Source organism: Diceros bicornis, chromosome 18 (assembly GCF_020826845.1).
Source record: "Diceros bicornis minor isolate mBicDic1 chromosome 18, mDicBic1.mat.cur, whole genome shotgun sequence".
NCBI lineage: Eukaryota > Metazoa > Chordata > Mammalia > Perissodactyla > Rhinocerotidae > Diceros > Diceros bicornis.
The window spans coordinates 14,977,837-14,994,394 of NC_080757.1; the positions used below are offsets into that span (position 1 = coordinate 14,977,837).

The 16,558-nt window shown below is 52.2% G+C and overlaps 1 protein-coding gene across 9 annotated transcripts in view; it reads right to left on the reverse strand.

The window, feature by feature from the left end:
* Window positions 1-16,558, reverse strand: part of RAP1GAP2 (RAP1 GTPase activating protein 2) — a 218,525-nt gene that overhangs the window by 17,379 nt on the left and 184,588 nt on the right. For all 9 annotated transcript variants that reach the window (XR_009222681.1, XM_058560068.1, XM_058560067.1 and 6 more), the window contains 5 exons: window positions 14,442-14,571; window positions 12,049-12,204; window positions 6,861-6,932; window positions 6,246-6,332; window positions 5,535-5,669 (listed from right to left, as the gene is read on the reverse strand). Coding sequence is in view for 8 of the 9 variants with exons in the window: in XM_058560068.1 (XP_058416051.1) it covers window positions 5,535-5,669; window positions 6,246-6,332; window positions 6,861-6,932; window positions 12,049-12,204; window positions 14,442-14,571 (580 nt within the window). In the remaining variant the exon portion in view is untranslated. The remainder of the gene's footprint in view (window positions 1-5,534; window positions 5,670-6,245; window positions 6,333-6,860; window positions 6,933-12,048; window positions 12,205-14,441; window positions 14,572-16,558) is intronic.

Genomic DNA, 16,558 nt, shown 5'->3' on the forward strand with positions numbered 1-16,558 from the left:
GAAATGCACAGAGGACATTTGATAGAAAAGATCCCCGAAAGGTAAATGATTGCCCGAGGTCACACTGAAGACATGACATTGCCAGGACCCTGGGCTCCAGATGAAAAGGTCCCAGTATCCCAAAAAGTGGTCCAGATTGGACATATAACTCAGCTGGTTGATGGACTAGGGGTGATTAGGGGCCCTCAGCCTCCCCTCAAGAAAGAATCTCCATGGCTGGTGGCAGAGAGGACATCTCCTCCTCAAATGCCCTTGGTGCTGCTGTCTGAGTCAGTGAGATAAGTTTGAGGAGATAATGGGCTGACAGGAAATTCCAGGGATGTGCAGGGTGGCCATCTGCTGTCGAAGCAAACAGGGAGGAGTTTGAATCCTGTTCTTCCCGGCAGAATGTATGAACCTCTCTGAGACCGTCTCCTCATCTATACAACATGGTGATGGTCCCTGCGTGAGGATGACATGAGCAGTGTATGCCAAACATCTGGTGTGATACCCACTCAACTCAGGGTCAGCTCTACTCTCCATTCTTTTTTTGTTTATTTTTTTTCTGAGGAAGACCAGCCCTGAGCTAACATCCGATGCCAATCCTCCTCTTTTTGCTGAGGAAGATTGGCCCTGGGCTAACATCCGTGCCCATCTTCTTCTACTTTATATGTGGGATGCCTGCCACAGCATGGCTTGACAAGCAGTGCATGGTGTGCATGCGGGACTAGAACCTGCGAACCCCGGGCTGCCAAAGCTGAGTGCCTGCACTTAACCGCTGTGCCATCAGGCCGGCCCCTCCTCTCCTACTCTTAGGGATGCATGGAGAGAGAGATGACGGCTAACTCGAAAACTTAAAAGTTATATTCGGACAAAATCACCCAGTGACACAGTCTAAAGTATTTCACGTTTCAATATGATGTAGAGCTGGAAGCACTAGCCTTCTCAAACTGGGCAGAAGAGTCAGGTAAAAGATGAAGAAGAGAAAGGAGGACAGAGATGTGAAAAGACAAAGGCAGGAGAGAAAAGGACAGGCACATGAAGGCTTTGCATCAGAAGTCTCCAGGGACCATCTGGACCCTCTCCCACTCAGCCCCTTGTACATCTGGACCACAGCTCATCTCTCGTCTGCTTGCATCTTCCTAGGCATGGGCTGCTCACTGCTTTCAAGGCTGCCTGTTGCAGTGGTGGACAGCCTGACCTTTGGAAAGGTCTTCTGTGCACCAAGCTGAAATTCTACCATTTATAGACCTTGGGGTCTTAGACCAGTGTATTCCATATTTCACACAACTGTCCCTAGCTGTCCTCAGAGTCTGCTCTCCTCCCAGCTAATTATCTCTGGTCCCAACACCCATCCTCAGTCACCATGGTTTCCCAGCCCTCAGCACACCTCACAGCTTACCTTTGACCAAGTTCTACTTTGGGCAAGTGAGACAAGAGAGATGGCGTCACTTTCGCATTATCTGCTTATGTCACTTCATTTCAGCTAGGGGTTTGAACACCCGTTAGTGTCATGAAGGGAGCGCGTCTCTTCCAGGCCAACCACAAACCTCGCTTCCCTACAAATGGGTTTTGTGAGTTTTTTCAACTTAACAAACTCAACTTAAGGGACACAATGCACAGGGATGACCACTAACGGGGATGTGCCTATCCAGGCAAGCAACAGAGGCAGGCACCCTTGGAGAGAAAGATGCTAACTGTTTGTCTGCTGAGATGGTTCCTAACCAAGAAATACTCTGAGGTCCAGAATGGGGTCTTCTGTCCCTCTAGTGGCTCAAATAAAGGACGGAGGCTGATGGGAGAAGGAAATGTATCTCCACTCCAATGGACCAGAGCTCTCATCTATGAGCTGCCCCAGCCTGCCGGTACTTTGCTGGGGATATGTGCAGCCTGGTGCTCCTCTCCTGCCACTAGGGGTCACATCAGACCAGTGCATTAACTACCACAGTCACTTAAAGGCTGGGAGAATTCATCTAGCAACTCCCTGCTTGCTGTGGTCCCAGTTCTGGTGCCTCTGGGGGGCCTTCTCCTCCCTGGCCCTCCACTCCCTCCTGCATGACGAAGTCAACGGAGGGTTGGGCTGGCTCAGTGCTTCTCAAAATGCAGCTCACACAAGCTTTATGTACATATCATGTAGACACATCAAGTATTGTCACTTTTTCTTTTCATTTCATTACGGACCAATAAAAACTTCATCGACAGTTGGCAGTGGCTAAGAATAGCATTTCAGAACAACAGTCTAGAGAGCAATGTTTTTAAAAGGTGAGTATATACAGCTCCTTTATAAAGAAAAATATTCTCGCAAGACTCCAAGAATATGTCCACAGATCTCCCCCCCACAACACCAGCGGTCCCATGGACTGCATTTGCAATATACCTACTTATTCCATAGAAATGTGTTTTAATCATGAGATTCACTGCAAAAGTTTAGCCTTTATAATTGGAAATATATTTTTTTATGTTATCAGCTAAGTGAAAATGCAAAATTTAACAGTATTTGTAGAACTGGTAGATTCCTGAGACTATCTCCAAGCCTCTCAGTTTGAGAAGCAGATCTAGATGTCCATAAACCAATTGTTCTGTGTCTCAAGGAAGAAAAGCTTAAAACACAGCCAGTAGAACTGCAGCAAGATGTGAAGGAGGGCTATTTCAAGCGGTGGGAGGCGCCAGCCAGCACAGTCTAGGGCAGTGATGGGTCTGCTTCTTAGGAGAGGGACAAAGGGTCCCTTTGGGAGGAAGGGACAGTCACAAGAGGCAGGGGATGGCTGGTTGAGATGGCTTTTAGCCCTGGAAATTCTCAGTTACGCTTCCACGCACCTGTGAGATGAGAACTTTGACAGGAAGGAGACAAAACACGCAACATCTCGTCCTGGCACCATTTCCTGCACTACTTCTTTCAAGAGGGATTCCATGCAGGTCTGGGTGAGGAAATGCATGAGGGATGCCAATAATTCTGACACCACAGCACCACCCAAGGGGCCCATGAAGAAACACCAAAACGAGAGACGGTTTCCTGAGCTGGGTGAGACTGCAGGCCCGGCCACAGGCAGGGCGCAAACATCAGAATCCCCCAGGCCACGGGGCGCCGTGCTGCTGAGCCTGGCCTGCTCCCCGCTGCTCGGGAGACGTGAGGGCAATGAACGAAGGTTCAGGGCAAAAGAGCTCGAGTTCCTCGGCCGGGAGGAGAAAAAAATCTCTGAAGGCTTACTGACCGTGACAGTCCCCTCCTCACCCCAAAGTACTACCCTAGAGACACGCAAGGAAGCAGAACGCAGAAGCAGGTCTGTTTCCAGCCTTTCAGGCTTTCAACTGGAAGGACTTAGGGTTGAAAAGAAGAATTCCCTCGATTACTGGATCAAAGACAAGTAATGATCAAGTCTTGAAGCATCTCCTCTCTTGGAAACCCCTTTAGTCAGACCACTAGAGTCAAAGAGAGATCAGCTGTTACTCCTGCCAGAGGCGGGGGACTGGACCAGCGGCCTCAGGCTGCTCTCCCTTAGACCTGCAACGTGCATGCAGCTGCTGGGCCATTTATCCATTGGGCACCATGGGCAGAGTGTCCACGGCCTACAAGCTTTTCCAGGTGATAAAGATATTTGAAACCTAAAAAACAATTAAGTCCAAACTACAGAAGGAAACCTGCAAAACTGAAAGCAACAAATATTGCATTAAATGTCTGCAAAATATAACATCATGTTAACTAGGCAACCGCAGCCCAAGTCATATATAAACCACATTTACTGTGGGATGTGAGTCATTTGATGTGCTTGATACGACGTGGGCCAGAGCCTACAAAGGTCCCTATTCACAGAGTCTCACCTTCACCCCTCTCTCGGCCTGGCCGGCCAACCTGGCTCCCCCTTTCCTCCCCTGTTCCTCTTCTCACTCGTCCTGCTTTCCTCCTGATCTCCCTCTTAAGAGTTTCTGCTATTTCACCCTGGCTGCCACTGCCCATTAGGACTGAGCCAGATGCCCCAGGAATCTCTCACCAGCCTGAACAAGCAGCTGGGCTCCGACCCCCACCCTCGTGAGGAATCTGGGCAGCTGGCCCCAACTAGGGCCAGCAGAACCCTGCCCTGCTCTCTGCGGTCCAGCTGGCAGCGAGGGATGGACCCCAGGCTTGCCCAGGCCGGGCTAGTGTGGGTGGAATCTTAACTGATCGGGAACAAGGAGGCGGTGTCACATAGCTGTTAAGAACACAGGCTTTAGAATCCGGCAGACCTGGATCCAGCTCCTGCATCTGCTGGGTAACTTGGGACAAATTACTGTGTTTCTTTGAGTCTTGGTTTCCTCACATGTAAAATTACACCCATAATTATTAAAATTGGGTATGAATTATTATACCAAAATCATTATACCCATAATAATAGCCTTCCTCACGGGGCACAGAGGGCAGGTGTGAGGTTTCAGATGGGATCATGTGTGTTAAGCTTTCACTTTACACAACAATAACAGCTAACACTTTTACTGCGCATTTACTGTATTCCAGGCCATGTGAACTTTTCCAGACATTATTTCAATGAATTCTCACCACAACGGCATCATAACAGAGGTCCTATTTATCATCCTGCGTGTTGTTGATGAGAAGAGTATAGCTCAGAGACTGTAAAGAGGGTGTCCAGGGTTACACACAGCTGGGATTCTAATATAGGCAGATCTAACCCTAACCCCACACAATGCCCCCAAAATAGCAGCTTTACAAATCATTCTGCAAGGGGCAGTCTAGCAGAACATTGACTTAGGAACCAGAAAACCTGGGTTTGAAACAAGGCTCTACCTCTAAGCAGGTGTAAGGTTTCGAGCAGTCCTGCGGCCTCTCTTAGCCTGTGCCCTCATGTGTGAGTGGAAATCACAAGACTCTTTCTGCCAACCACACAGGCTCAATCAGACGCTAGATGCAAGTGCCATGTGGACCAACAAGCACTCAGCAAGCACACGATGATGAACCTTCTTCACCCCACATCAGGTAAGTGGCCGTCCAAGCTCCACCTGAATATTTCCAGGGCCTTCTTTTAGCAGCTCATTCTGGTTAGAAAGTTCTTCCCTTTGCAAAGTCCACAGGGACTTGCCTGTAACTCCATCCCACCAGCCCTGGCCAGGTCCTCCAATGCTCTGCTAGCTGGGAAGAATCCTTGCAGTACCCCACACTGGCGGCTGAAGACCCCGAAGGCTTGTGTCCTTGCTCCTGCCATCCTGCCCTGGGCTCCTTGACCACAGGAGGAGGCAGACAGAACCAATAATGTCCTTGGTTTGTACTGGCCCCTCTCCTGCTGCTAACTCTCTCCCTGTCCCTGCTTATCAGACTCCCAGGTCAGGAAGAGATGATCCAGATGAAGGATGTGGAGGACACCGCAGACACTGTTGGCTGCTCCAACCACTCACATTTCCCGATGCCCTGCCCTCTGCAAACACCTGTGATGCCCCTGCTGGTCTTCCACCTCTGGCTGGCACTTGGGACCTGGGGCCAGGATCATGTGGACCTTGGACCTCTTCCCCTGTTCGTCCCACCCCCTCCCTGCCATAGCGATCCCCAGCCACTCTTGTGCCTGTAGTACCTTAAAAGATTCCAGGAATCCCCCGTGGCCCCCATTCTCAAACTTGTCCTCTTCTGGGCCCAGTCCCAGCATGGCCTGTGTGTGGGCATGGAGCTCATCGTGAAGGTTGTCTAGGAGGGCAGCCCTCGTTCGGTCCTGGAAGGGAAGAGGGTGAGGGTTGTGGAGCTGGCACTGAGGGCAGAAACATGCCCTCTCCCTGGGGGCTCCAGACACCTGGCCTGAGGGCTGCTATTCTGGCCAACTGCATCTCAGCAACAGTGTGGACCCAAGGCCAGGCTGGGCTCTAGGCTCGCAAAGGCTGAAGTTAACACTACAGCTCCGTGCCCAGCCCTCTGCTCTTTCCTCTGCCCCTTTCCATGGACTATCCCACAGCTCTATACTACAGACTCCCAGCCCAGATCTCTGCCCCCATCTCCACACCCATGTACCCAACTGCCCACTGCTCCTCTCCATCCAGATGTTGGTCCAGGCCCATGCACACTGCCTCCAGGTGGCGCCATTCACACAGACCAGGACTAGCCCTGTCAGCAACCCAGCCTTTGCAGGCACCTCCAGAGCAGCAGGTCTTGACAGAACTCATCTCCCAGGGGTCCCCATGTCAGCAAAGAGCCCAAGCGCCATTGTACAATTACACTCCCCTCCACCCTTATATACAGGAGTAAAGTCCCCAGAGAGAGGCAGGAGGAAAGCCTCCAGAAGCCACGCTCTCACCTCCAGCTTCGCAAACTTGTCCGACTTGCAGCAAGCGTTCTCTGCGTTGGTGAGTTTGGTGAGCAGGAACTCCCTGAACTCCGGGCCCTGCAACAGATAAGACGCCCAGGACTCTCCCAGCCTCAGCTGTTGCCAAAGGGGCTTCAGCCCCAGTAATGGGTAGGCAGAGCGGGGTCTGAGGAGAGCCCCCGAAAGGTCCCCTGACACGTGAACATTTCTAGCCCAGGCCAAGCCCACCTGCTAAGCCACCAATGTGGAAACCAGCTTCCCTGGTCCTGGGAAGTCCACGCTCCACACCCACAGTGGCATTTCCAGGACTGGGAGCCATTTTTGTCCAAGGCTCCTGGGACTGGTGCATGGTATAAACACCCATCTTTTAGCAGAAAGGCAACCCAGTGTCAAACACCCTTACAAGATGCCTGGTGCGAGGCTGGGCAGGTAGCAGGAGGAGAGGTGGAGAGGGACCCTACATGAGGAGATTCCCCCAAACTCTGCAAAAGGTCCTCCTGATGTTCCAAGCCCAATTCGACCCCACCCCAACCACGGCCACTCCAGACCCACTCCACGGCCCCTGGAGTCTTAGACATGAGAGGAGCAGAAAGGAGAGTTTCTTACCTTCTGGAAAACAGGGGGGCTGGGCAGAGGTGGGCCGAAGGAGGGCACGTCTTCCCGCGCAGTGACTGAGACCTGAAACACAGCATCTCGGTGTGGGCCAGGAGGGAAGAGACCCAAGCAGAGGATGATAACACATTCCACTTTCTGTGCCCTGGCCCTAGGGGAGCCCCACCCCACAGCAGATCTACCCCCCTTCCCCCTCCTCCCCTTGCCAGAACACAAATAAAATGCCCCTGTGAGCCACTGCCAGCACCACCTGAGTCACTGTTCCTACAAACGGGGCTGGACGGCGCAGAGCCATCGTGTGCTCCCATCTGCATTCCTGGAGGCCAGAAGAAAGTTTGACAAGATTACTGGCCAAGGCTGAGGAGCAGCGTGGGACCCTAATTCTAATGCAGTAAAAGTGCCCATGAGGCTTATCTCATTACCTCATTCAATTGGGATGCTAATCCTGGGAGAAAGCACAGTGAGAACTATAAGCCCTGTTTCACTGATGAGGAAACAGATGCCCAGAGACATGGAGCGATACCCCCAAAGGCACACTGGAGACCAGCCACAGAGTGGAACAGAGAATCCAGACCTCCTGACCCTGCTCTGGGGTTGTTTTCCCACAACACCAACTCCCACACATAGCCATACATCAGAATCACTTCAAGTGTTAGTAGTGATTGCATGGGCTCCTCCACAAACCCACTGAATCAGAAGCTCTGGGGTGAAGCCAGGAATCTGCACTGTTAAAAGCTCCTGAGAGCTTCTGTGCGGTCGGTGGACTAGTGTCTGAGAGCCCTGGCCCCACATGCAGGACCAGTCAGTCTGGGTGAGGCTTGAACGAACAGAGTGCCAGGGCCCAGGCTGGGAATTGGGGTGGGGGGTAACATCAAGGTGCTTGTGCAGGGGTGTCCCAGGCTCTGGGTGGGGTGCACACCTCTGGCCAGTCTGGGTGAGGCAGGAACTAATGGAGTGAGAACACCCAGGTGTTCTGCAGGGGGTCTCCCAGGCTTGGGAGAGGCCCCTTACCTCCATCTCCCCTCTCTGCATGGAGGTGCCCTGGTGTCACCTGCTCTCAGCCCACGAGGCTATAGACCTCTCTGGAGACTCTGCCCTCTCCCTTCCCTGGGCAGCCGCTGACGTGAGCCTGGTCCTGGCACGCCGCCAGCCTCCCTGGCCTGTGAAGTAGGGCAGATGCAGAGAGTCTGCCAGACTGGGTAAGCAGGCAGCTCGGAGCCAGGCCAAGGGAAGGCCTTCCCAGGGTCTGCAGGGGAAGGGAGTGGGAGAGAGCTGATCAATACAGCCTTCTCTTCCCAAGCTCAAGGCTGTCTGTACGGCCCAAATTGCAGTGCCCAGAGTCAGGAAATGGGGCATGTTTGGCTGACGTCATTTCTGGCTGATTCCAGCTGCCAAACACAGGCCCCCTCCACCACCCACCGTGCACCCATAGCACAAGTCAAGGATTCTACCACAGAGCCAGAATCTGGGGAGGGGGTGGGGGGAAGGCCACTGAGAGGCTGCTGACTGGGACAAGGCCAGAGGCCAGGCCCAGCTCTCCCCTCCTCCCACCCCGGCACCCCCTCCTTCTCAGGCTTGCTTTCAAGCGGTCTATGCTGACTAGGTAAGTGGCTTCAGACACGCTCTTAAATCCGCTGAGTCTCCCAGCCAGACAAGCCCACCACAGCAGCCGTGTCAGAAAGGCAGGAGACAGGATGCTTCCTGGTGACAGCCACTCATCTTCCATCCCCACTGTGTCCCCTCTCCTGACCCCTCTCCAGCAAAGTGCCGGGCCTTTGTTGTTCCCTCCTTCTGAGGACAGCTGGGTTGCTGAGCTGAAAGCAGAAGCTGCCAGAACACAACCCCACCTTCCTGTTTTCTAAATTCAGTGAGGGCCGCCCAGCAGGGCGGAGTGGGGCTGAGGAGAGAGGCAGCAGGTGACTCCGGGGAGGAGAAGCTTCAAGGCTGGAAAGCGGAAGGAGGTTGGGGCACGTGAGTAATAAGGATGCACCAGGAGGTGGGGACCTTCGAGGGCTCCAGACTGGACAAGATCCCCACATCTGTCCAAGTGTGGCCTGGAAGCCTTAGAGGATGGCAGAGGTTGCTCAAACAGATCAGTAGTGAGAGGAAGGGGGGTCCACAAACAGGAGTCCTCCCCAGTGGTCTGCTTCACATAGGATTCCTAGACCTTTGCGGGACTTCAGGAGTCGGGGGCAGGGTGACCTCAGACAGGGAGAGGAGAGAGTTCTAGTGATGGCTCAGCGGGACTTTCCTTCCAAGCTGGCAGGATGGGGACAAAATTCATGTCTAAAAAATAATCCGATGTGATGTTTCATGCACAACCGAGTTTTGGAGCCAAGTTTCCACCTGCCCCAATGGCTCAGTGGTGAAGACCACAGGCAGACCTGGACAGGGGTTCCAGCTCCACTGCTCCCAGGCCCTGTGGCTTCGGGCCTTAGGTGACTTAAGCTCTCAATTTCCTCCCTGTACAACAGTGCTAACGAGAGGCCCTGCCTGACCAGGGGCTTGTGAGGATTCAAGAAGACCGTGCTTCTAAGGGCCTAGCACAGTGCCTGGTATGCAGCAAGCACCCAGTAAGGGGTAACCATTGTTACCTCGTGCTTTTTTTTCTTTTTTACTTTCCCTGCTGACCTGCGCCTAATAAAGGACACCTGAAATACTACAGCATTCCTCCAAACCACTTCCTAATCACACACACACGCACACCCCTCTTTCTCAACTCCCCCTCCTTCCCCTCCCACAGCATGTCAGGGCTGGAAGGATCTCAGAGCTTGTCTAGCCCAACTTCCTCATTTCACACAGATGGAAATAGAGGCCCAGAGAAGGAAGGAACTGGCCCAAGGTCACAGTAGTCAGAGGTAGGGCCAGGACAGAACCCCAGGCTCCCGAGCCCCTCGGTCTGGGGCCCATTCCCACCCGTCCTTCCCTCCCTTTCCTCTTCTTCCTTGTTGTTCATCCTCCCCAGTGGAGGCCTCCTGGGGAAACCTCACCCTCCTTTGCCATAGCCCCTAAGCCTGCAGCCCCAAGCCAGCTAAGGTCCCATTTCACCCTGGACCCTCTGAGGGATCTAACCAGGCCCTCCTCACTCTGCTCGTCACCTGGGGTGCTGCTGCGGGCATGGACGGACAGAGCTTTGGGGAGCACCTTGGAAGGCTGGTCTCCCCCCCTGCTCTCTGCCCCCACTAACTCCCATTCACAGGTCTTGTCTTCCAGCCTCGATGATTGCCCGGCAGGTGGAGCACAAGGTCCCACATCCCGGCAACAGCCTGGCTCTTCCCGTGGGTCCTGCCTCACTCCTTCTCACTACCCTCTGAGGACGGTGCTTCTCCCTGGACCACAGACTGAGGCTGGGAAGGCTTGGTCAAGACCTCTAGCATCAGAGCTGGAGGTGGGGTGGTGCTTTGTTGGATCTCTGATTTTTCTCTGTATTTTACCCACTCTGCTGAGCTCGTGGGAAAGTGGAGAAGCAGTTAGCTGAGCTCCATTTCCTATCAGGAACTAAAAGCAAATACTAAACATCCACAGGAGGCCCCATCCTGCCAGCAGAGGCTCAGCAGACAAGCCACACATACATACATGACTGCAGGGTCTGGGAGACCTTCTATCCCACAGCGTTACTTGGGGGATCCTAGCCCTCCGCCTCGACTGGCTTTTAAAAGAGCCAGTTGGCTGTTCAAGTGGCCCATTGATTGAACTGCACTCACTGGCTTTCCTGTCCCTTCCCTGAAGGCTGGTTCTGTATGTCATTTTCACATGCCCCACCCCTAGCATGGTGCCTAGCACACAGTGGGCACCGAACAAATCAACTTGCTTCCATCGACACATCAAAGTGAATGCTCATTTCGGTCAAAACAGATAATCCCGTAGCATTCAAGGAAATGCCCAAACCATGGCTTCTCCAACTTTTTAGCTAAAACTGCTCAATGACAGAGGAGTATGAACATGCATGTAAAAGAATCAGCTCTCCTCAATACCAAGAGTTGTGTTTTGTTTTTTGAAATCTCATATTTGGTTTTAAAGTTGATGTGAATTTTGCACTTAATATATCTGGGTTTGTCCTGATGTAACAATTATATGACATCACTTTCTTTTCCCAAAATCTTCCGGCAAAACTGATACGTCATGAAGATGGCCATGATACACTATGGCTTCACTCACCCCAGACACCAGCACCGGCCTAAGTTATTCTACAGGAAATACTTCCAGGCCTCCTGGTTTCCCATTAGCAATGACAGGCTCATTTTCCCTCTCCCTGACCACAGTGGTTCCTAACACCATGGGGAGCAGGGAGACCTCTGAGAATGTGAGCTACGGCCTCTCTCCCCCAGAAAACGCAAAGCAGCACATAAACTCAACCTTTTGCACATATCTGCAGGGAGTTCAAAGACTAACATACACCTTAAAAACCCTGCCTCAGTCTGTCTCCCCTGGGTCCCATGCCCCCAACACCACTGTGATATAGAGAAACTGCTGCCTGAGAAGTTGGGATTGCCCTTCGTGGAGAAGAGAAGGGGAGAGTTAGCAATACAGCCAGCAGGAGCGGGCAGGGTGAGGGCTGCAGAGGCTCCTCTGCATCCGTGAGGACTGGGAGCCCATCGGAAAGAACACGTATTGGTCAGGGGGCTTAGACTCAGGTGCCTGTGACCCCGTCCCCCTGGGAGTCTTCAAATGAAGGTCTATCACTTATTCCAGAACAGCTAAACCAGAGGGGCCCACCCAGTGGCCAGGGTAGAGCAGGCCCCCTGCTCTCCACCCTTCTCACCAGAAACATTTCTCCTTTATCTTTGTTACCACCCTCCTTCCTCTCCTTTCCTGACAATCTCTCCACTTTCTCTTTTTTCTCTCCTCTGGCTCTGCCTTACTCCAAACTCTAGCAAATGGCCTTACCAGACTCCAAGCAAGGGTACCGGGGCTTCTCAACCCTTGAGGTAGATGCTGTCGAGCCCAGAGGCAGCCAGATGGATGAGATGACCTCAGAAGGAGCCCTCCACCAAGAGTCTAGCTCCCAAATCCCAGAAACCCGAGAACTTGGGGAAAATCGATCACACCAAAGCTAGGAGCACCATCCTGGAGAATGGCCTGAGGAGCTACTGAGAACTGGTGTTCCTCAATATCACTGAATCCATCATGTGTGGTGAGGTGGACGGGCCCACCACTTCCTCCAACGAGACTTTCTCCTTACCTTGTAGGATGGGGTCTCTGTGCCCGCGTTCTCAGCCTGCACAACAATGTAGGCATGTAAGAAGTTGGAGGCAATCATATCTGGAACAAACGGTGTATTTTCTTCTTGGAAGATGATGGCCACAATGTCATTCCCAATGTGTCTCTTTCTCTGGAGCTAAACAAAGAGTATTCCACTGTTATAAGCCAGTTAGGAACATCCTGAAAGCAGAACAGATCTATACAAGAAATTCCTCATTATTCTATCTTTATACATAAACTTTCGCACTCTGAGACCTAGCTCTCCAGGGAGCTTTTTGTTCCAATCTATAGAAGCCATCAAAGAGAAAAAAAATGGGGAAGATGCTGAAATGGTTAGGGAGGCTAGCAAGCATCTTACTGAGCTCTACAGCGTACAGAGCCCTGACTCAGGACTCAGGACTCAGGGAGAATAGTTAACAGGTAAAGGTCGGTTTTGCCCTGGTAGAGCCTGTAAGTGATCCAGGAGAGATGCAAACACAGGTGAAGCCACCTGAGAACACTAACAAAGCCACCAGCCAGTAAGCGCTAAATCAGCTGCTGCACACAAAGTGCCTGAACTATGGGGGCAGAGAAGAGGGCAAAATCAGAGGCCTGATGGTAATCTGAGAAGGCTTCCTGGAAGAGGAGATGGGCAGGCACTTGATGGAAATGTGGAAGAGCAGGGTCGAGGCGGGGATCACTCTATACCAGAGGGGAGAAGAGCCACGCTTAGGGAAACGCGGGCCGCCCGGCTTGGCCGAGGTCATGGGGGAGACAGAGATCCAACCCCGATTCAGTATCCCAAACTGTGCCAGGTGCCCACAGGCTATCTCAATCACCAAGCACCTACTGTGTGTCAGGAACTATGCTGGGCTGTTCACACGCCTGATTTCAAATGTTAAGGCCCTCCCGTACACCAAGTCCTGGCTAGGTGCTTACCTACACATTTGTTCTTTACTAAGCACCTACTGCATGCAGGCCCTATGTTTCACTTGAGTTTCTCATTTACTGAGCACCTGCTATATGCTGAGCCACGTGCTGGGCACTTTCACACAGATTGCCTCCCTTATTCCACACACATCATCCCATTTCTTGGGAAAAGAAAATTAATATTTATTCAGTCCTGGCTGAGAGCCAAGCTCTGCACACCTCCCAGTGAACATATGTGAGACCGGAAGAGAGCCGGGCAGAGAACAGCCCTCAGCCTCGGGCTGGCGCAGGGGTGAGGGTGGCTGTGACGGAACAGAGACTGAAGGTGAAACGCTGAGAGAAAACCTACTTCAGATACAAACGGAATCTTGCTCCCATTTGCTTCTGGAACATTCAGTAGTGATTTTAGAGCCAAATCACAGTCTCATTTGCCAATTTCCTTTTTCCCTAAGAAGTCAGGCACGATGTTTACAAAGTCACATCTGTGCTCCCTCCCTAGCTCCCTGTGCAGAAAGGAACGGTCAGAGTCTGGTGGAAAGCCCACCTTCCTTTCTTATTTTCTTAGAGACTGTGGGACAGGGCAAACAGTGCGGCAGCCAGGACCAGCTCCGGCTTCAGCGCTCAATGAGAAAAAAGGCCAGGCCCTCCCTGGGGAGAAGCAGCTGTCAGAGGCAGCAAATGGGGGCGGGGGGGGGGCCAAGAAAACACTGGAAGCAGAGGCCTCATCCAGGGCTCCCTGGCTGAGGTAAAGGCTGAATTTCTGCCCATGGCAGGTGTGGTGAGAGATGAGGCTGAGACCAGCACAGCTGGGAGGGGGAGGGAATGTCTCAGGCAATAACCAGCTGTACATCGCTGGGGCAGGAAGGCAGGCAAAAAGCCCAGTGGCCTGGATAGTGACCAGCTGGTAGGGAGAAAGCCTCCCACAAGCCAGGCATCGTACTGAGCCCTGCATTCAGAACCTTCCATAATCCCCACGATAACTCTCTGACATACGTGGTGTTATTCCCATTTTACAGGTGAGGAAAATGAGGCCACAAGGTTACCCAGCTTGCCCAGAGTCACACATCCCTAAGTGGCAGAGCTGGCTTCAAGCTACCATCTGCGGACCCTGTCATGTACTCTTCACCACCACCTTACGTGACCAGGGCACCCAGGCTCTGCTCCCAGCTCTGCCCCTAATCTGGAAAACAGTCTTTTAACCACCCTGAGCTGCAGTTCCCCCATCGGTCAAAGTGGAATAACCATGAGCCCCATCTTGCCACCCGCACAGGGCTGCCAACTGCGGCCTCAGTGAGATAACACAATAGAACAGCCTTTGACGAGAAGAACGTAGCTGGACAGACTGGCCTCTTGATTATGAAAATGGGGAAGGAGGGGCGCGGCAGGCACTCAGGTAGATCAGACCAGAAGCAGGCTTTCACCTCACACACCCTGGACTCCCAAAGCCCTCCCGAATCAGGTTACCTGCTGGGCATCTCCTTCAGTGAACGGCAGCTTTGTGGAGACATGAAACATGATCTCCCTATCCCGGAATATTGTGTACACTGATTCCACCCCCGTCTGTCCGTGGGTCACATCCAGGCCTCCTCGGAAACTGTCAGTAAAACAAGGTGGGTGCCAGGGAAAGAAAGAGAGTGAGGGCAAGTGGGCAACTTGGTGCAACCTCCCCTAAGGATATGGGGGTAGGAGAATGAAGGAGAAGATGGGAGCGTTGAGGCCGAGAGACTATGATGCACAAACTGGCATTCCAACCATAAATCCATTATTTAAAAGACAAAGGCAGAACCTCCATTTCAAGCCTTGGCTGTGTCCTCTCCACACCATACGGTCGTGTGGGAAGGGAGGTCATCCATCCATAATCTCAGACAAATGCCGTCCCCAGTGCCAGTTGCCCCCAGGGCTGGGCATAAGCCTTTGCTCTCTGCAAGGCCATGTCCAAGCCCTCAGCCCAGAGTCAGGGCAACCGGCCATCCTGTTGGATGGTGGTGAGCCCCATGGGAGCATCTGGAGTCAGCCAGAAGAGGCAACAGGTGCTTGACTTCTACTCAGCCAGACCCTGATGTGAGACTCAACCACGGCAGCACCCAGCTTGGAGGTATCCAAGGAGGCCCCTTCTGTGGCTATCTTCAAACAGGCAGGAAAGAAAAGTACTAAGGAACTGAGTGGGCTTCCTGGAGCCCCTTCTTCCTTTATAGAAACATAGCTGCTAGCTGTGGATCATATTCTTCAGCAAGGGAAGGAAGATGCAGGTTCCTTTAAGAAAATGAAATAAAATAGACCCTGGACATCAGTCCCCACAAGCACCATAATACAGGCCAGAAAATGTGCTCAGCCAGGCATGGCGGGAAGCACACTAGGCCGGGAGTCAGGTGCTCCAGGTTCTGGACCTGCTTCTGCCACAAAGTCAGCAGGTGACCTTGGGCATACCACTTAATCCCTCCAGGCCTGTGTCCTCTCTCTACAAAATAAAGGGCTAGGAATACATGATCTCTGGGGTCCTTCCTGGTTTTAATATACTTTATTTCATCTATTCTAAGACATGCATTTTTTCACATTTTAACATCTCTGAAATCAGGATGCGTCTTATAACAATAGCACCTCACAGTTGATGGAAGGTCGTATAACAAGAACAGTAGTGACTACCAGTGCTCACTCTGCGTGCGGCACTAGCTCAAGGGCTTCATGTGCGTTATCCACGTTACTCCCCAACAACCTAGTGGGGGAATCTTATCTCCCTTTTTACATCAGAGGTCAAGTCACTTGTTCAAAGTCAGAGAGCTAATAAGTGGTGGAGGTGGGATTTTAATCCATGTGTGATTGACTGCCGACAGCAGTGATGACCTTGAAGGGGAGGAAGAGGGGGGAAGAAAAAGAAGGAAGGAGAGGCGAGAAGGGAGCAGAGGAGAAAGTGACTATGGATGCCCGCTACATGCCGGGCACGGAGCTGGGTGCTTCCGCACGGGTTAGGAGATCCTGCTAATTCAGCTGCTGTAGTCGGGAATTCCAGGGCTCAGCAGTGTGCCAGTCAGGAAGCACAGAACAGGTGGGCCAGGTTGGAAGGCCCTTCCCAAATGTTGCCTTTGTCAAGGAAAATCAAGGGCCAGAGTTTTCCAAGTAATCGCCCCGATATTCTTTCTGTCCACCTAGAGAACCATAGACTGTTGCATAGATTCCTGCATAGATTTCCACCATCTCTTAATTATCCATTCTCTTTGTGTATTATCTAAAATGGGTCATTTCCTCCCAAACTGCACAGGGCCCTCTTTCCTGAATGCCTGGCATGTGAGTGATGGAGAAAATGGATTCATTTCACTCTCAGTCTGAGCCAAATGGAATTAAGAAGGCAAATCCAAGGTGGAGCAATTTCATCATGCACCCTAAGACCAGTGTCAATGCCTTTCAGATAATCTGCCACTCTGGATCATCCCCTGGCCCACCGCTGCCTTAGGAATGCAGGGACGTGGGTGTTGATCATTTGCTGAAAAACAATCCCATGTTCCTCGTGTGTGTTTTTAACTTTCACACGCCCTCCCTGAAGCTCAGCTGTCACCCCTCGCCCTTCCTCTAGGGCCTCATCAATG